Source organism: Nannospalax galili, unplaced genomic scaffold, assembly GCF_000622305.1.
Source record: "Nannospalax galili isolate Female #2095 unplaced genomic scaffold, S.galili_v1.0 scaffold870, whole genome shotgun sequence".
Taxonomy (NCBI): domain Eukaryota; kingdom Metazoa; phylum Chordata; class Mammalia; order Rodentia; family Spalacidae; genus Nannospalax; species Nannospalax galili.
In genome coordinates, this window is record NW_008329130.1 from 1369169 (window position 1) to 1390179 (window position 21011).

Sequence of the window (21011 nt, forward strand, 5' to 3'; positions counted from 1 at the left end):
TGTTGGATCCCCTGGAACTGGAGTTACAGACAGTTGTTAACTGCCATACGGGTGCTGGGATTCGACCCTAGGTCTTCTGTAAAAACAGTCAGTGTTCTTAACCACTGAGCCATCTCTCCAGCCCCAATAACATCTTTTTTTCAGTCTTGGTTTCTCAACTATAAACTGAAGGCTGTATTGTACAATTTTTTAAATCTTTTTCAGACAGGGTCTCCCTGTAGCCCCAGCTGGCCTGGAACTCGTTATGTAGACCAGGCTCACAAAGATCCACCTGCCTCTGCCTCCCAAGTGCTGGGATTAAAGGTGTGCACTACCACGCCCAACTTGTATTGTACATTTTATTTACACATACACCCACCAGAGTTGCTGTGAGGATCAAATAAATAAAATGATACCTGTTAAAAGATTTTTGTAAATTACAAAGTACTGTACACTTAAATACTTAAATAGCACTTAACTACACCTGTCTTTTTTGATCTCTCACAGACTATCAGACTATTACATCATTATGAGAGATAAAAGGCTCCTTTGTATGTCAAAAACCTTTCAAACCCTAACCATTAAAGCCAGAGTCAAGTGGACCTCCTAGAGACATTCTATTCTGTAACACTGGCATTACCTTGCTCCAAACACTGGATTTATTCTTCCAATCTATACTTTTGAAGGCTTTACTATAATTTTAAAGATAACAAATTAACTGGTTTAACCCACTGCCAAGTCAACTAAGTTGTCCTGATAAAGGCTGCTTTTGCTAAGAGCCTTGGCTTCCATGGACCATTCATTATGCAATGGTTTTCTCTCCAAACACAGAGCATAGCTGTATAAGGCTGTAATTTCTATGCTATATTTTATGCTAAGGGAAGAAGCCAGTGCCTTATTCCCTGCTTTGTCCTTAATGTTCCCTTATTTTAGAAGACCAGGAATCTTTAAAAAAAAAAAAAAAAAAAGGGAGGCGCTTCCTAAACTGCACCAAGTACCCAAAGGTTAGTAATACTTCTTTCTTATATAACAAATGAATGCTAAGGAACTTCTTACAACCAGGGCCTTGTCAGCCAAAACTGATTGTCTTTAAAAATGAAAATCTATCCCCGGCATGGTGGCACATGCCTTTAATCCCAGCACTTGGGAGGCAGAGGCAGGCGGATCTTTGTTTGTGAGTTCAAGGCCAGCCTGGTCTACATAATGACATAATGAGTTCCAGGACATCTGGGGCTACAAGGAGACCCTGTCTCGAAGAAAAAAGAAAATCTATCAACAGAGCTATTTACTTATTCATGAGACTCACATTTTTACAAAACCTGGGAAATCAATTAGCATCTTAAAATGCTAATTCAATATAGATTTGATGGTCAACTGACATTCCAGTTGCTCACTCAAATCTTGCTAATTTATTTATTTTTTATGTGTATGCATGTATTGCCCACATGTAGGTAAGTGCACCCATGTCAGAAGAGGCTGTTGAATCCCTTGGGACTGGAGTTAAGGACAGTTGTTAGCTGCCATGTGGGTGCTAGGATTTGAACCCAGGTCTTCTACAAGAACAACCAGTGTTCTTAACTACTGAACTATCTCTCCAGCCCCGCTCACCCAAATCTTTTAACCCAGAGCCAGTAACTTTCTTCTCCTGTCTGAGATAGGTATGCAATCTCTGCTCCCAGTTACCACACATGCCACTGAGAACCTTACTGAGAATTCAGACTCCATGCAGGGGAACAGAAAAGGATTAACACATGCAACTGTGCAGCAACACTTTTAGACACAGTTTTACTTTAAAAAAAAAAAAAAAATCTGCCCAGCACAAGAACAATCCCCCATGTCAGCCTAAGAGCAGAGAATTAGTACTATCAGGTGATCAGAAACAAAACCAAGGCAAACTCCCACCAAATTCAATATTCAATTACTATTATTCAAAAGACCAATACTGATGAAAATTCAAAAAGTACTGTCAAAAGGCAAGGGTGCCATCAAAGTTTTCATTAAAAGTTCTTGTAATAGAAGAAAAGATTTGATTTTAAGAAATTAAAGACACAAAATAGTGCTTCTATGGATGTTTTTTCAGGCTAAGATTGCCAGGAGATGTAAGATAGTTCTCCATTAAGGAAATGAAAAGCTAATGTGTGGCACCAATGACAGCCTGACAGAAAGAAGGTCTGAATGAGAGCAGCTCCCCTTTCCCGTAGGTGGCAGATTCAGGACAGATTCCTACCAGTCTCTGCTGCTCCAAAAGAAGATCTGCTTCCTCCTTCTCCTTTTTGTATAGGATCTCCATTTCCTGTAGCCTATAAGTAAAACAACAGCAACAAAAAAGGAAAAAAGAAAAAGCTGTAAAATCATCAAGCTGTATGAAAGCTGTTACATGTTTAAAAGAGTTCTATGGGCTACATAATACTTGTGCATTACCTTTTTTCCATTTCCTGTTTCATATCAATTCCTTGTTTTTCCAGAAGCTCTCTCTGAGCGAATGTCCAGTCCACAGGCTCAGAGGGGGTCTCTGCAGAGGGAGTCTTCTCCCGCTCAGCCCGTGCTTGTTCAGGGTGGTTAAAACGAAAAACATGGTTTTTACCCATGATGATACGGTTTCCTAAAACAAAAGAAAAATAGGGTTAAGAATTTACTTTTGTATGTATTTATTTGTTGTTCAGTGTTATAACTCAAATCCAGGGCCTTGAACATGCTGGCAAGTGCTCTAACACTGAGCTACAGTCCCAGCTCTGAGAAATCAGTTTTTAATGCATAGTGCATAGTTTTAAAAATGCTAATCTTGCTAGGCACTGTGGCACATGCCTGATCCTAGCACTCGGGAGGCTTTAGACTGGAAGCCTTAGCTTGAGGCCAGCCCAGGCTATATGGCAAGACCTCAAAACAAACAAACAAACAAACCAGGTGGGTCTGAGTGTGAAGCCAGTCTGGTCAACATAGTAAGTTCTAGGACAGTCAGGAATACATAGTAATACTTTGTTTCAACAACAACAATAAAAAGATAGTTTCCATAGTTTTACAAGAACATAAATCCTGGGGCTGGAGAGATGGCTCAGTGGTTAAGAGAACTGGATGCTCTTCCAGAGGACCCAGGTTCAGTTCCCAGGACCTCCATGGTGGTGGCTAACAGTGGTTAACACCAGTTCCAGAGGATCTGATGCCCTCTTCTGGCCTCCACAGGCATTGCATGACATGGGTACATACATGGGTGCACTTACATACAGGCAGGCAATATACCCATATACATAAAATAAAAATAAAATATAAAAAAAGAACACAAGTCCTAGTGCTATCACTTCAGCCTTTGCATGAGTCAAAAGTCAGAGTTGCTCCTGCAGCCATGTGCGGGCTCACCTGAGCGCAGCTGAACAGGCTGTGTCACCCTCTTGCCATTCACGTACGTTTCTGAGCGCTCACAGGGCTCTAAAGTTACGATAACTAGGAGGAACAAAACTAATGTTATTATGACATACTAGCAGAATCAGATAATAGAAAGTAGTTGACTATCAGGACTCATAGTAACTAGAATAGATTCCTGCAACCAACCAAGTGGTTTAAGTGTCTACAGGGCAGTTTTCTAAAAGGGTACCAGAACTAGGTCCAATGCAAGAGCTATGGCTCTCATGGAGAACTATGGCTACTTATCTGAATTTCAAAAACCTCAGAAGATGGAAAGTATTAATTCTGATATATCTGACAGTCCAGCAAATAAAACTAAAAATCAGTATAAATCTTAAGTATGAGACACAAATAACCAGAGAATGAAGATTAAAAGCTAATGTTTTGGATGAGGAAGGATTGTATACTTAAGGAAGAATCCAGTGCCCCAACATGAAAATGTCATTAACAGCTGTTGTTCTATTAATAACATAGGATGGGAGAGGGAGCACACACAAAATTGACTTTTCTTTCCTTTTAAAATAAAAATAAATTTCACCCAGTTAAGATTGAAGTTTTTCAGTTGGGTGTGGTGGCACATGCCTGTAATCCTAGCACTCAGGAGACAGAGGGAGAAGGAGCTCTGTGAGTTCAAGGCCAGCCTGGTCTACATAGTGAGTTCCAGGCCAGCTGGGGCTACAGGGGGACCCTGTCTCAAAAAAGATTGAAGTTTTTCACATCTCCTATTATTTAAAATATTTATTCTCTATTTTTCTATTAAATAATTAACACCAAGACCAAGCTCCATTGCATATGTCCTAATTGCACACATCCTAATTATATACACCCTAATTGCATACATCCTGCTCAGCTCCTGGCGGCAGCAGGGCTCCTTTTGCTCATGCTATTTTCATGTTAAGTAGCTATGTCTGCCCTTGCATTTACAAATAGCCCAGGTTTCTCCTTTTTCAATATTTGATTATATAAAAAAGTTCCACTAACAGATAGAAAATCCCAAATTTTAAGGATTTCTTGTACTACAGAATGAAGAGTTGCTGGAGAGGGTAAACCCAGGAGCTCTCACCTTCACCAGTGTTGTTTCTTTCACTCCGGAAAATACAATGCTCTTCTTTAATGTGGGCCCCACTCAGCACTATGTCCTGGCGCCGCTCAGCATCTGCTTGGCCAACCCTGAGCACAAAACAAAGTGGTTCCCAGGGAAATTCAGGCACAAAAAGAACTTAGAAACAAAGAACTTCTTTCTATCACCTCTGTGTATAAGAAACTTTCAACTGTGAGCTCTAGTCTCATGTTTGATGAGCCCTATGTGGAAAGAAATCTGGGAGAACACCACACTGATACAGTTTATACACCATAAAGGACAAGGATAAACTGAACTCCCTAGTGAGTTCATGTACATTGTTAAAAGGATCATTAGTATTTAGTTTCTTCTAGAGAAAAACTGTTAACTGGTTCCACTTCCATACATAATTGAAAGGAGTAGGGAAGATAATTTGTAACTAGTTCAGAAAGGAGAAACAGGAAATCATTACAATTTTGGAAATTTTCTTTAATTATCAGTTATCTAGGAGAAAAGAAAATATTAAGTGACTCAAATTAGAAAGAAATCTACCTTGTAATTCCATCTTTGATGTAATAAAGCAGGCATTCGGACATTAATGGGTCTTCATTGAGGTTAACGAGATGCGGAGTCTGAAAAAGGTTACAGACTGTCAATTTGGAACAAGAGATCATGACAGTGTTGCAACAACAAGGATCTACAAGGCCAGGCTCCTCAGAGTCACCATATTTCCTGAAGCAGGAAGATTTTCATTACTATTTCTAATATTGTAACAAAGCAAAAGCACTCTATGGGCCTCTCCAAACTAGACCAGTGCATCCTTACTAAGAACATGTGTTCTGGGATAAAAAGAAACAAAACAAAAAAGAGATCTTTTTATCTTTCCTTTTTAATGAAGTGTATGTAGATGTTTAGGTGTCTGTTTGGGTATATGTGGGTGCCTGTAGAGGCCAGAAGAGGACAACAGATGTCCTGGAACTGAAGTTACAGATGGCTGTAAGCAGCCTTACATGGGAGGTACAAATTGTACTGGGGTACTCTAGAAGTACACAAGAGCTCTTAACCACTGAGCCATCTCTCTAGCTCCAAATCTTTTTTTAAAAAAACTATTTATTTATTTACTTATTTATTGTGTGCACACATGCCACACCATGTGAAGGTCAGGGAACAACTTGTAGAGTTGGTTCCTTCCTTCTACCATGTGGCTTCTGAGGCTTGAACTCAGGCTGTTAGGTCATAGCACCAAGCACCTCTACCTGTTGAACCATCTCTCTGGCCAAGACCTGTATGTGGTTTTTTGGGGGAGGTTATTTGTATGTTTGTTTTGCTGTTGTTGTTTTGAGACAGGGTCTCACTATGTACCCGACTGGCCTGGAATACATTATGTAGACCATGCTAGCCTCAAACTCATGGAGATCCACCTGCCTCTGCCTCCTGAGTGCTGGGATTTAAGGCATGTGCCACTATATCCAGCCAAGACTTAGATCTTGATAAGGACATAGCAGAGCAAACACAAAACGAAAAATTAGAACAGACTGATTCTTTGATGAGTTAAATATAATTTTTTTTTTTTTGTCTTTTTGAGACAGGGTCTCTCTGTAGCCCCAGCTGTCCTGGAACTCACTATGTAGACCAGGCTGGTCTTGAACTTACAGAGATCCACCTGCCTCTGCCTCTTGAGTGCTGGGATTAAAGACGTGCACCACCATGCCCGGCTGATATATATTTTTTTATGTATACGAGTGTATTGCCTGCATGTATGTAAGTGCACCCACATCGTGCAATGCCTATAGAAATCAGACAAGGATGCTGGATGCTCTGAAAGTGGAGTTACGGACGGTTGTTAGCTGCTATGTAGGTTCTGGAAATCGAACCCAGGTCCTCTGCAAGGACAGCCAGTGGTCTTAATCGCTGAGCCATCTCTCCAGCCCACTAATACCATATTCTTACAAGCTTTTTTTCCTTCTTCTCAGTGTTAAGAATCAAACCTAGGTTTTTACACAGAGTAGACATATTCTACTAGTGAGTTACAGTTCTTCTTTTGAAAAATTTTAAAATTTAGCCGGGCGTGGTAGCACACACCTTTAGTCCCAACTCTCAGGAGGCTGAGGCAGGCGGATGTTCGAGGCCAGCCTGGTCTACACAACGAGTTACAGGCCAGCTGGGACTACGGGGAGCCCCTGTCCAAAAAAAAAAAAAAAAAAAAAAATTTTTAATTTATTTTTATTTTATGTGTATGAGTATTATGCACCTGAGTTGTTCAGTGCCCTCAGAGGACAGAAGAGGGCATCGGATCCCCTGGAACTCGAGTTACAGGCAGTTATTAGCTAACATGTGGGTGCTGGGATTTGAACCTGAGTCTTTTCCAAGAATAGCTAGTGCTCTTAACCACTGAGCCATCTCTCCAGTCCTACATTACAGTTCTTTGTCTTTTTGAGACAGGGTCTCCCTGTAGCCCTGGCTGACCTGGAACTTGCTATGTAGCCTAGGATGGCCTCTAACACACACAGATCCACCTGTTTCTGCCTCCTGAGTGCTGGGAATAAAGGCATGCACCATCATGCTTGACTTATATTACAGTTTGTTTGTTTTTTTTAATTTTATGTGTATAAGTGTATTGCCTGAATGTATGTGAGTGCACCCGTGTTGTGCAGTATATTATAGTTCTTAATACACCAAAAAAATGTTATGAAAGTTTTTAGGGGCTGTAGATGTAGACCAGTTGGTAGAGTGCTTGTCCAGCATGCATTTATCCCTGGGTTTGATCTCTAGTACCACATAAAAAGGGCATGGTGGCACATGCCTACAATCTCAGCATTTAGGAGTTAGAGGCAGGAAGATCAGAACCTCAAGATCATCCTTTGCTACATAGAGTTTGAAGTCAGCTGGGGTACACTGAGACCCTGTCTCAAAAAAGGAAAAGCTTATGCATGTATGCGAGAGTACAATTTAAATTCTATCAAACTGTAATTGCTAAAATCTCTTTAATACACATGAATAAATACATGTATTACTAAAGGAAAACTATTAAGGTGAAAACTGCTCAACTTCACATAAATATATAAAATAACTAGTGTTCCATAGTATGTATCTCTAAATATTTTTAAATCAACTTTTTTCTTTAAGATTTTATTTTTATGTGTCTATATGAGCAAATGACACATGTGTGGGGACCTGTGGAGGCTAGAAGGAGGTATCTTTCTAGTCCCTTTCTTCTTGTTTTGAACTAGGGTTTCATATGGTCCAGGCAGGCCTTGAATTTGTTATGAAGCAGAGGCTTGCCTTCAACTTCTAATCCTCCTGCCTCTACCTCCCAAGTGCGGGGATTATAGGTATGTGCCAACATACCCAGCTAAATCAATCTTTTTGGTTGAAAATAACACATCAGAATTTGTAAAACAGTTTTGTGGCTATGATAGAAAAAAACTAACCAAAAGAATCCTTACAAAAATCACAGAATACTGGTTCACATCAAGCAAGTATCAACTCAAAACTCTCTGCCCTTTCTACTCTAATCTAGAGTAGAATCCATGTTATTATACATAAGTCCTTATTTACCAATTTTGAGGTCATCTGAAATGAAGGTTTGCTTATTTGTTTTTGTAGTACTAGGAAACTGAACCCCAGGGCCTTGCTCATGTTAGGCAAGAACTCTACCACTGAGCTGCATATTCAAAATTCTGAAGGATGTATTAGTGGTATGAAATACATGTTTGGTACATAAATATATGTTCCACTATTGTCACATAAATATACACACAAAACAGTTATTTGATAATGGTATTCTAATATCCAACACTAAGTAGCAACGCAAGTCAAAAAGAAAGCACAAGACATATTACTCTTCTAATTAGCTGGAAGAGTAATTAACTATTCTACAACTATGATTACATAAGTAGGAAAATAACTTGTCTTAAAGAAACAAGCTGAAGGCCAGGTGTACTGGTACACGCCTTTAATCCCAGCACTTGGGAGGCAGAGGCAGGGGGATCTCTGTGAGTTCAAGGCCAGCCTGGTCCACATAGTGAGTTCCAGGACAGCTGGGGCTACAGGGAGACCCTGTCTCAAAAAGAAAAAAAAAGAAAAAAAACACACACACACCGAAAAAAAAAAAAAAAAAAACCAAAAAAACAGAGAAGGGAACAGAGGAGTCTTGAAGGATAAGGACTGGGGCTACTTTACTAAATGAAATGGTTGTAAAGTAATACAAATCATGGGTCAGTATTTTTCTTTACAAACCTTAACAGTTGAAAATGGTTCCAAAAAGCTATAGAGCAGAGCTGATAACTTCTGTGAGAAAATCTACATTAAGAAAAGAGCCATAACTTAAGCAACTAGTGCTAAAGGTAGGGTGGAAATTTAAGAGGAAGCAAGGAGGAAGATGATTAAGTTTACCAACCATGGCTAAACTTAATGGGTTTTTTCCTTTTGTAAACACTATAGCCATTTTACAACTAAGATGCCCTTGTACTATAAGATCATACTGTAAGATGAAAGCAGAAATATCTGAAATTAAGCTAAGCATCAAGATAAAAATGGTTCTCTCTGAAAAGACATGGAGTAGCTTACTGACCACGACAAACTGTTTTGTCTGGTTGAGTTTCACAGCACGATTTCCTACCTTTTTAGGTGAGAAAACCCCAAGTGTTCCTCCATCTTCCCGAATGGCAACTCCCATCTCAGCCAACAAGGCTTCTCTGGAAAAAAGAAGTAACAAACAACCAAAAATCACAAGCAAGTACATCTGAATACCAATACCAAAATGTCAATTAAATTAGTCTAAAATGAGCTGGAAAATAAGGCAGACACAGCAAAAATGGTTGGTTATACCTAAAGCTGGCAAGTGTAGAATGATATGCTTATCTCATCCTTAATGAGAATTTTTTAAAATATTTATTTATTATTAGTTTTATGTGTACGAGTGTATTGCCTGCATGTATGTGAGTGCACCCGTGTTGTGCAATGCCGCGGAGGTCAGAAGAGGGCTTCCGATTCCCCTGGAACTGGTGTTAAGGACAGTTCATAGCTGCCATGTGAGTGCTGGGAATCGAACCCGGGTCCTCTGTAAGAGCAGTCAGGGCTCTTAACTGCTAAGCCAACTCTCCAGCCCTGAGAATTTATTTTAAAAAAGCAGCACATTCAAATAAAGTAAAGGACACATCTGTGTTAAAGTTCTATTCATCCAGATAAGAATTCTGCGTCAGACATGTGGAGATGGCTGCCTAGCATACTCACCACCTAAGTTTAATCCCTAGCACTACCAGGCCCCCCCAAAACCCCCCAAACCTTTGTCTTATCTGACTTTGGAGATAGAAAATAATTCATAAATACTATGTCTATTAATATAAAAGGGGAAAAGAGATACTCCTTAAGGTTATACACCCAACTTGAAAGAACAATCTTCCCAGAATCTAAGAAAGCAATCAAAGCAAATTGGGGGCTGGACATGTAACTCAGCAGTAGAGCACTGGCCTAACATTTGTGAGACCAAAGATTTCATATCCAGCACTTGCACAGGGGATAAGGCCCGAGTATAAACAACACCAAATATGCTTTCCCAAATATGCTCTCATGCCCACCACCACTTTGGTTCAACAATTTTAGTTTAATTTTTTTAGTATTAATGTGTATGCATTTTGTTGTGTGAGCGCACATGCCACAGAGTATGTCTGGAGGTCAGAGAATGATCCTGTGGAGTTGGTGCTCTCCTTCTACCTTTATGTGGGTCCTAGGGATCAAACTCAGGTGACCAGGCTTGTAAAGGCAAATGCCATCATCTGCAGAGCCATTTAACTGGCCCCAATAATTCTACTTTAAGACATCTAAAATAAATAGGAAAACTCTGTTACATATACTGTATCAGCACATTAAAGCTCATTTCTCCCTCATTTTCCATAAAGGGAGGCAACAGGAATTAACATTTCTTAAGTATATAGTTACTCCAACAGTAAAAGTATCACTTTGGTTGATATCCACAAAAACAGAATAAGGACTTTAAAAGTCTGAAACCTATGTTCCACCTTTCACTCAAGAGGTTCTAGAGAAGGTAATTCTCAGAGTCAGAACAGGTTTTTGCATGTGGGCCTTAGTCAAATGCGGTCTACTTTTTACAAGTGAAAAACTCTTTTACATAGTATGTGTCATTTTTCTCAATTCCCAGCAACACCCAGTGTGGTAACTATTAAGTACATGACTCCCTAGAGAATCTTTAAATATGTAAATTTTACTTCAAAGTATAAACTGGATTTGATATAACTTCCCAGACATGTTGAGGTTTTTATATTGTTTTTTAGAAGAGGAATAAGTTCTTTTATAATTTCTATTTCATTTTTTATTTCTTTTAAGATTTATTATATTTCTAATTATGTATATGTGCATGTATCTGTGTACTGAGTGCAGGTGCCCAAGGGGCCAGAGGTGTTGGATCCCCTGAAGCAGGAGTTACAGGCAGTTGTGAGCCACCTGATGTGGATGCTGAAAACTAAACTCAGGTCCTTTGCAAGAGCAGCATGTGCTCTTAACTACTGAATCATCTCTCTAGACCCAATTGTCTTTTCTTACTATAAAAGAAACCCAAATTCCCTAGAAAACTTAGTAGCAGTCCCAGATTTTAATCTCCTGACCTCTCCATTCTGATGGCTTCTGTTTTACGAAGTTTCTCTTCCCAGGTTTCATTCAACTCAGCAATGATCTTCTCTGATTCCTATGGAAGGAAGTACACATTTAAAAGGGCAGAGTCATAATTTAACATAGCATGTCCAGGAAGGAAAGCACAAAACAGACCGTACCCTCTGAGGACAAAGGCAGAATATAAAGCGATGGGGGGCTTTTTCTTTTTTATAAGGTAAGAATTATGAAGATTAGGTCTAAAATTTAAATAAGCCTCAGACACACATGTCCTATAAACCCTAATAGGAATACCAGAACAGTGAGTCCATGTGTTTATGTGCACAGAAGTAGGAAGGCAGGATTACTATCCAAAACTGCAAGGCACTTTCATTTTTTATTATGGCTTCAAGTTACACTTTTTATGTTGTTTAGAAAGTTATTATTTTTAAAAAAACAACTCTGAGGACAGACTAAGAAAATGTTAACTGAACTGCACACTAGCAAACTGTCAGTGCTGCAAAAGCCTGAGTAGCCATTTATTCCACAGTCATTCTACAGGTAAGAAAACTGAGAACCAGAGAAACTAAGTAACTAACCTAAGCCCATCCCACTCCTCAAACCAGGTTGAAAGCTGGGTTTCCTGCCTATTATTCTATTCGTTCTCTCTTCCCTTCTTCTTCCTCTTTTCTTCCCTCCCTCCCTTTCTTCCTTTATTGATTGTTTTTGAGGCAGGGTCTATGTAGCTAGCCCTGGCTAGCCTGAAACTTGCTAGTCAGACCAGGCTGGCCTTGAAATTACAGAGCTCCACCTGCTTCTGTCTCCCAAGTACTGGATCACAGGCGTATACCACCACACTCAGCTTGTTCTTTCTTTAAAGCAGAATCAATAGGCTTTCAAGATAACAGATGCAAAACAGCACACCATGAACTGAGGAAGACTGAAGAACAGTCTACCTTCAAGCCTGAATAACAGTATAAAACACACCCACGAGCACAGGGAGAGTCAGGTATGTGTGCTTTTCTAGGTGTCTATAAGCACTGACTAACACATCATGGTCCTATAGCCAAACAATTTAATCTCTTTTTTACTTTTTTTTTTGAGACAGGGTCTCATAGCCCAGGCTGGCCTCAAACTCACTATGTAGCCAAGGATGACACTGAGCTCCTGCTCCTCCTTGCTCAGCCTCCCAAGTGTTGGGACTACAGATATGTGCCATGATGCCTAGCTTTTTTTTTTCTTTTCTTTTTTTGGGGGGCTGGGGTCTTTTTGAGATGGGTTCTCCCTGTAGCCCCAGCTGTCCTGGAACCTACTATGAAGACCAGGCTGGCCTTGAACTCACAGAGATCCATCTGCCTCTGCCTCTCAAGTGCTGGGATTAAAGGCATGCACCACCATGCCTGGCTGACTCTACACCCAGCTTTTAAGTTCTTGATGATTCAGTAAGAAGGCAGAATTGATATGACAAATTAGAAATATTTTCACAAAAAAATTGTAGTTTGTTTTGATATGTAAAAGGTTAAGTACTTACTACATGAAATGATCCTTGAAGCCATTAGACAGCTAAGGTCTTACTGGACTGAATGGCATGCGTCACAAATGTGTGGGCCCTCAGACTGCTTAGCACACTGCATTTGTCCTGACTGCTTCTGTGATGGCTGTTTGTGGATATTTATAGGCTAAGTCTGAGCAACGGCACTCACAACACTGACTCTGATGCCAGACTATATATAAACAGAGCCAGTGGCTATGGCTGCATGTTTAAAACCTTACTGAATTAAAAACCAAATCAAGGATACAAGGACTTCAACTTAGTTTAAGTTGTGACATAAAATGAAAAGCAATGTCTCACTCTTTAGCCAGAGAGGTTTATAGAAGGATGGAAACGCTTACATTTGGAAATAGGCTATTTAAGCAGCAGCACCTGTGTAAAGCAGTCTACTACACTGACCTTTTCCTACGGGAAAAATACAGAGAAACAAAAGGAAATAAACTGTTAGGGAGATGAATTAACCTCCACTGTTGCTGTTTTCCATTACAATGTTTTACTCCTACAGTGCCATGCCTTAGGAACGTAGCTCCTAGACATTCTCCAGGGTCTGTATTGTGCAACTGCTGTCACACACTCTGGATACAAGATGTGTTCCACTTGCATCGTTAAAATGCAGGTCTACCCAAAAGGAATTCTTACCATTCACAAAATAAGGGCAGAACTAAGGCGCTTATGCTTCAGTAAACTACTGAATTACACAACACAAAACCACAAAGAAACCATTTGCTCTTTAGAATAAAAAAGGAGGACTGCTTTAAGGAGAATTAAAACAGAGCAATTTATTTGCTAATTAAAGTAATACAGCTTTGTTTTTATGAGCTTCAGGGAGATAAGGGGTGGGGAAAGACTACCTTGAATAATGATAGCTTATTCCCTAGAAACTACTTGGAAGACACTGAGTGACCTAATTCTTAAAAATCTTGTTAATGTCTTGACTCCTTACATGTGCCATTATTTTTGGTTTGGTTTCACTTGGCACTTTGGGAAATTTTTCTCCTTTACAAACAAGAAGAATGTCAAAAAACGGTAATCTCATTTGTGCAAAAAGCTTTGATAAGCAAACAATTAAGATTCAAAATCCCCAAAGGAAATGAACATTTGCTATTAAGTAGCAAGAGGGAAGCTTCATTTCTTCCTACAGAGCCCTAGTTTCCCACCCTAGCCCTGAACAGAGAGAGCCCTATCAGCAACATGTTCTTGAAGCCCTACTTGTGAGAAAATTTGTGAATGAAGACACCTTCCCAAACAGGACTTCAATAAAGTCTTCAGGAAATCTTCAAAGTCAACTTTACAACAGCAGAAGTGACCCTGTACCTTGCAATCCTGAACAGAAAGATTTCTTCCCTCTTTCCCTTTGCCAGGCATTTCAGACCTTTATTTACTTCCTGATTCAAGAAAAAAAGCATTATTTTTGTTTTGGAATCACCTTCTTTTTGAAGTGAGTAAAATGCCAAGGGAAAAGATGGGATGGTAAGAAAAAGCAGAAGCCCATCCTTCATCTACAATTTTTACAGCATCAACCTGAAAACCAAAACGAAGGCATCTAACACATTTACTTTTGGTGGTGAAGATATTCAGCAAGTCTTTTTCTTTTTTTCAACTTTCACTCATAATTATTGTGTGCAAGAGACTGGTGGGGGAGGGGATATTGCATATGGAGGTCAGAAAACAACTTTTGGGAGTCAGGTCTCTCCTTGCACTGTAAATGTGGGTTCCAGGGATCCAACTCTGGTTATCAGGATTGCGTAGCTACAGCTTATACCCACTAGGCCATCTTGCTGGCCTGACTTTCAGTCACTAATTTGAAGCATATCACTGTTCTCAACTGTCTTTGAATGAGCAGCAATTGGTGGGGGTGGGAGATACTGAATGACAGTGAAGAGGAACTGTGACTGGCAGCATGGCTCTAACTTCCAGATTCTAAATAAGTTTCCCCTGCCCTGGCAACCAAAAGGCAGAGATCAAACCCTATTCCTGGAGATAACAATTAGGGAAAGAAAAAAAACCTATGATGCTTGTGTTGTGTCTGATGGATAGCAGGACTTCTGGCAGTTTGTCCAAATGCCACAGATGACACTCGTCTGTTCTCATTGTAGTCACTAAAGGAAGGAGAACAAGCACTGCTCCTGATGTTCACAGTCAGAGACAGGAATAAGACAGAAGTGGATATAGCCAGTAACAGGCTGAAAAAACCTCCAGCTACAGAGCTGAATGCCACCGCTGGGTATGCTGGTTAATCTGGATTCAGAATCACCTAAGACACATATCTCTCTGGGCATGTCTGTGACAGCACTGCCAGAGAGGTTTGACTGAACAAAGACCCACCCTGAAACCCTGGATGCACATGGTGGTATCCCAAGGGCTGGGGTCCCATACTGAATAAAGAGGGAAGAAGGAGAAAGCTAGCTGAGAACTGGCCTTTCCCTTCCTCTGCTTCCTGATCTACAAAGATGTGAGCAAGCAGCCTCACACTCCTATAACCATGCCCTCTCTTCAAACCATGAATCAAATAAATCCTTCCTTAAGTTGCTTCCTGCCAGGCATGGTGGCACACGTGTGGTTGGCACACGCCTTTAGTCCCAGCACTCAGGAGGCAGAGGCAGGAGGAGCTCTGTGAGTTTGAGGCCAGCCTGGTCTACATAGGGAGTTCCAGGTCAGCTGGGGCTACAGGGAGACCCTGTCTCAAAAAGACCAAAAGAAAAAAAAGAAACTCACAAAGATCCGCCTGCCTCTGCCTCCCAAGTGCTAGGATTAAAGGTGTGAGCCACCACGTCTGGCTGAAAATAAATTAATTTAAAAAACAAGCAATTCCATTTTTAGAACACCTCTGTGAAAAAGTTCTCCACAAGCAAAGCCAAACTTGCAGTGATTTTTAGTCCTAGCCTTACTTTATGAAACCAAATTAATACCCAGCATTCTGAGTAATTACTTACCTTTAGACGTTCAATGGCTTCCTCTCCTCCAGGTGTAGACATGATCCTCTCTTGAATACTGGTCACAGATGCTAAGCCCACCTGACTACTAAGTGAGCAGGAAGATGGAGACGAAGTAAGGGACCCCATGGATGCTGTGGAAAAATTGCCAGGGCGTTGATTCTCAGAGGCTAGCAAGTACCTATGCTTATTGTTCTGAAAATCTTTCAGATCTGGGAGATGGAAAGAAGGGAAGATAGAAAGGACAAGGAGCAGAGGAAGAAAAAAAGACAGGAAGGAATACCAGTTGTAAGAAAGGACAGCATCAAAGCACCAAGACAAAGACATGTTATAAAACAAAGGCAAGGATAAAATTATTCTAGATGGCAGTTCTAAAACATGTCTCCTTTTATTATCTGATTCTAGGTGCTAAGAATCACTTCTGAATTTAGAAACAAAAAAATTCCAATGTGGGAGGGTACAACCAGAGCTTTAAATACGCTCTTCCTAAACAGGCAATGGTCCTTGTATTTTTTTTCTACTATTTCTAAGTCTACAATCTTTTCAAGATTTACTATATTTTTAAATTCTAGTAGTTTATAACAGAAAGGGGGGAAGCAATCATTTATTTATTAATAATATTCCATTCCATATTGGCCTGGCCCAGTGTTTCATGGAATTAAGATAAAAATTTTCAAGAAATGTTAGTTATAATGCTGAGCACTTAGTAGTATCTTTTGTATAGTAACACTTTAATATGCCAAAAAGATGTTTTAAATGCCTTAAATGAAAAGAAGTAACTGTAGAAATGAGAGTAATTTTGAGCAAGTATGGTAAAAACAGTATTGAATGGTTGTTTCAACGGGGAATAAAAAGTGATGAATTAACAAGTTTTGGTATATTTTCCATTTATCAATCACAGAAAAAAAAATTAAAACTAATTGGTAATTTAAGTAAAATCCTTCTATGTCTAACAGTATAATAATTAGGTCACTGGTAAGCCTGCTTCCTAGTATGATATGCAAGTTGTTGAGACATTATTTTCACTTACTAAGATATAGGATACAAGTGTAAATTGTGTTCTTAAACTGGTTTCAGTTAAAAGATCACTAATAATAAAATTCACTAATTTGCTATTTTGCACTTTCCTTTATTAACCATCCTTTTCAAAAGAACACGGGGTGGGGGGGGATCACAGATCTTGACACATTCCTATTTTTGTTTTAAGACAGGGTCTCGCCAGGCGTGGTGGCGCATGCCTTTAATCCCAGCTATCGGGGAGGCAGAGGCAGGCAGATCTCTGTGAGTTCAAGGCCGGCCTGGTCTACATAGTGAGTTCCAGGACAGCTGGGGCTACAGGGAGACCCTGTCTCAAATAGACCAAGGGGGAAAAAAAAAAAAAAAAAAAAGACAGGGTCTCACACGGTTCAAACTGGCCTCAAACTTGCTATGTAGTGAAGGATAACCTTGAATTTCTAACTTTTCACCTACAGCAGGACTGGGATTACAGGAATGTGTGACCACACTGAGTTACAATCTTATGTTAAAATTAGCTCATTAAAAAATAACATTTTTCGTGGCGCACGCCTTTAATCCCAGCACTCGGGAGGCAGAGGCAGGCGGATCCCTGTGAGATCAAGGCCAGCCTGGTCTACCTGGCGAGTTCCAGGCCAGCTGGGGCTACAGGAAGATCCTGTCTCAAAAAGTACAAAACAAAACAAAAAATTTATTAGGCCAAGAGTGGTGGCACATGCCTTTAATCCCAGCACTTGGAGTGAGAAACAGAAGGATCTCTGTAAATTCAAGGCCAGCCTGGTTTACATAGCAAGTTCCAGGCCAGCTAGTGCTATATAGTGAAACCTTGTTGCAAAAAAAAAAAGAAAAAGAAAAAATTATTACATTTTTAAATTAATTGTGTGTGTGTGTGTGTGTGTGTGTGTGTGTTGCACACTTGTGGAGGTCAGAGGACAACTTGAAGAATCAGTTCTTTCCTTCCAGCATGTGGACCCAGGACTCTAACTCAGGTTGTCAGGCTTAGAAGCAAGCACCTTTATCTACTGAACCATCTTGCTGGTCCTCATTTTTTAATTTGAGGAAATCTACATTACTTAATATTCATATCAAAACTAAGTTTTCCTTAAAGGATATGAAGTGACAGAAGTAGCTGAAAAAAATATTCACTCTGGATCTACTCATCTTTACTAATTAATGAAAACCCGTTCTTAAAGCCCCTTAAAGCCTCTGGTAGTTGCTTTAAGACAGTTTGAAAACTACCATCTGCAAATATAGAACATGGGGAAACAAGCAAAGAGGCACGTTTTAAAAGCAGAATAGGAACTAGAGCAAAGAATTATCCATCAGGTGATGGCAGCAAGGTGGGAAAGAGCAGGATGAATGGAGATTAGAAGGTCCCTTGGACACATGCAAGCCCTAACACCAATTAAAAGCAATAGATCCAAAGGGAAACTGAGAGGTAGTCAGGGCTGCTCTCCTTCACAGATACGGGATTAAAACTTGGTCATGCATGGTTTTCAGGAAATGCACAGCTGCTCAGAGAAGAGGGAGGCAACAAGCCAGCAGCAGCACCTTGAGCACAAAAGCAAGAACAAGAAGGCATCTTCTTCACACCAATACTGTTCAGCTTCGGAAATCTCAGACAGAGTGGTTCCAGTCCAAGAGCCACATGTGTGTTGACAGTCTAGGGTCTTCAAGGCTTAACAAATCATAGTAACTAGTACTATGTTGGGTTCCCCTATGCATTTCCTCAGCTGATAGCTTACTACAGGTAAACAAATCAGTGAAAATCAAAAAATCAATCCCCAAACTGAGATCTAGCATATCTTTTAACATAACAATTCCTTGATGAATTATCTTTAAAGCATAAGCAACTATTTCTTTCTCAACTTAATGTCTCTATTTAGAAAATTAGTTGTGATCCTTTATATCTTCATTTAAATCATATACTATATCTAAATTAAAAATTTTTAATTTGCAGTTTATGAAAAGGAGGAAAACATCTATCTAATGCCCAAGTAAGGTAAGGCCCAATATATGTAGAAAACTATGGAAGATAAGCATAGGTGAGTGCTAGCCCATCATGCAGATCTCTTTAATTGCAGACAATTTAGCTAACTGAAAATGATTTTCCTTAATTATACAAAGGCCTATATATACAATGCTAATTCAAAAAGTGCTTTCCTATTTAATAATCTGACCATGAAAGGGAGCAATTTAAGAAGAAGAAGAAAAAAAAAAAACTGTTGTAGTAATAATTAAAAGCAAGAGCTCTGAATTAACCTACCTAACCTAACCCATGACAACTCAGGAAACAAACCACTCCAAGCTATGGTAAGATAGAGACAAAGTAACTTTTTCACTGTCTATGACAGAATTAAAAGAGATAGTTTGCTTAAGGTGCCCAAAATAGGGGCAAAATATTACAAACATTCAATAAATGTGAGCTTCTAGCATCACTAGCCCTATCAACTATGACTTTTAATTTGATTTAATTACATGGGGGGAAAGCTGAAGCAGGGAAAACTTGAAGTGCTTAAGCCTCTCTCAACTTCAGTGAAGGCACAAACTGAAATTTCTCAAAGGTAGCTTTGCTAAACAGAAAAGGGCAAAAACAAGAGAATTGATTTTTATATCACACTCTGTCTGGGATTTCCCTATTAGGACTGCTGGCATGCAAAGCTCATTTTAAGCTGATCCAGCAAAGGCAGATTAGCAAGTCAGTGTACTGGAAACAGCCAATACATGATATACACACATTTGCCTCCACTTCCAGAGTAATCATCAATCAATGGATCAACTAAAGGTAAGCAGGAGGGAAAATACAAGAAGGGTCAAAGTTCAGATTCAGTAGTGACATAGAGTGGGAACAGAGCAGCATTTGGCATTTGGGAAGACGAAAAAATGAAAATTTAGAATATATTATCCTTTTCACAAATTGTATTAATTTAAATCCAGGCCCTAATCAATAAGAGCTAAGCTGGAAGAGGACTCGAAAATCTGTTAGAATGTTAAAGTACATAATATTTATCTTACACTAAAAAAATAAAAATATGCTTTATTAAAGAAACCCATACTCTATCTGAATATCTATTTTATTCACTTATGAGAACTTTTTTTTTTTTTTTGGTCTTTTTGAGACAGGGTCTCCCTGTAGCCCCAGCTGTCCTGGAACTCACTATGTAGACCAGGCTGGCCTTGAACTCACAGAGATCCGCCTGTTTCTGCCTTAAAGACGTGCACCACCACGCCCGGCGAGAACTTTTTTTTAATAGTGCTTACTGGGGGATAAAACCAGGGCCTTGCACATGCTAAGCAAGGACTGTAAAAATGAGCAACACTGTGAATTTTGATTAGGCACTACACAGACAGATGACTGAATTTTTTTTTAAAGCATGCATTATAAAAGAACACTGTATAACAGTATTTTCTGAAAGTCTAGTTTTTGAACTTGACTGAATTTAAAATTTTCCCCATCATTTAATTCATAAGTAACTGGGGTCATTCAAAGGTGAATCTTATCTGAAGTAGACTTAACTGGTGGGTTTCTTACATATATGTTACTACTAAATCCAGAAAAACAAAAACTTCCAAGTAACATTTTTATGAAGTGACATTTTTTAGAATAAATTTACATAAAAACCAACAATAATAAAACAAAAAAACTTCTTGGAAACCTGGGCAGAGAGCACATAAAGGAATTTTGAGATAATTTCACTGGCCTTTTTAAGAAGAAAAATTATCCATAAAACCATTTTAACTACCATTCAGTTTCATTAAGTTCTTAAAATCTACATTTACTTTAAATGTAAGAAGCTAAAGGAAAAGTGCTGATTCTTATTCACTTACTATCAATAATATCTCCCAGCCCCTGAGCTCGAAGAAGGTCCTTCAACCGTGTCACTTCCTCCTTTAATTCCCGAACCAGTTTGGCATTGGGGTCCTCATTGATAACGGCATTGCATTTAATTTGTTTTGCTCGATCTGCGTATCTAGATAAAAAAGGAAGTTCATTCTTGCCATTTCTCAAGGGTTTTACTTTTGTAAGTAACACATCACTATCTCTAAACCAAACATCCTGAATATTTACACATTTTATAAGCCTTGATACTATTTGAATGAGGCTGTCCAGCACCTTATGGAGATAGCAAAAAAGGCTCAGATGAACTTAAATGATTTGCCCAAGATCACAACAGAAATAATTACCAGAGAGAGGATTCAAACCCAGTTTGTTGACCTACATAGTGATCCTTTGCTGCATTAAAAATATTTTCTATAGCCGGGCATGGTGGCACACTCCTTTCCAGCACTCCAGAGGCAGAGGCAGGCAGATCTCTGTGAGTTCAAGGCCAACCTGGTCTACATCACCAGTTCAGGCCAGCTGGGGTTACAGGGAGATCCTATCTCAAAAAGACCAAAAAAAAAAAAAAAATTTATGGAAGAAGAGAAGATAGCTTCAGATTAAAGTGAACTTACTCCACATATAGTC

At 39.4% G+C, this 21011-nt stretch overlaps 1 protein-coding gene across 9 annotated transcripts in view; it reads right to left on the reverse strand.

Annotated features, from left to right (window-relative positions):
* The window catches only part of Kif1b (kinesin family member 1B), a 163197-nt gene that overhangs the window by 77917 nt on the left and 64269 nt on the right, over positions 1 to 21011 (reverse strand). For 5 of the 9 annotated variants that reach the window (XM_029562852.1, XM_008831806.3, XM_029562857.1 and 2 more), the window contains 9 exons: positions 20372 to 20514; positions 15530 to 15663; positions 11062 to 11141; positions 9060 to 9135; positions 4991 to 5070; positions 4442 to 4548; positions 3334 to 3417; positions 2401 to 2581; positions 2207 to 2279 (listed from right to left, as the gene is read on the reverse strand). In XM_029562852.1, coding sequence (XP_029418712.1) covers positions 2207 to 2279; positions 2401 to 2581; positions 3334 to 3417; positions 4442 to 4548; positions 4991 to 5070; positions 9060 to 9135; positions 11062 to 11141; positions 15530 to 15663; positions 20372 to 20514 — 958 coding nt within the window. Of the gene's footprint in view, positions 1 to 2206; positions 2280 to 2400; positions 2582 to 3333; positions 3418 to 4441; positions 4549 to 4990; positions 5071 to 9059; positions 9136 to 11061; positions 11142 to 15529; positions 15742 to 19280; positions 19323 to 20371; positions 20515 to 21011 lie in introns of all 9 variants that reach the window. The other 4 variants (XM_008831788.3, XM_029562850.1, XM_008831782.3 and 1 more) reach the window with 2 other exon arrangements.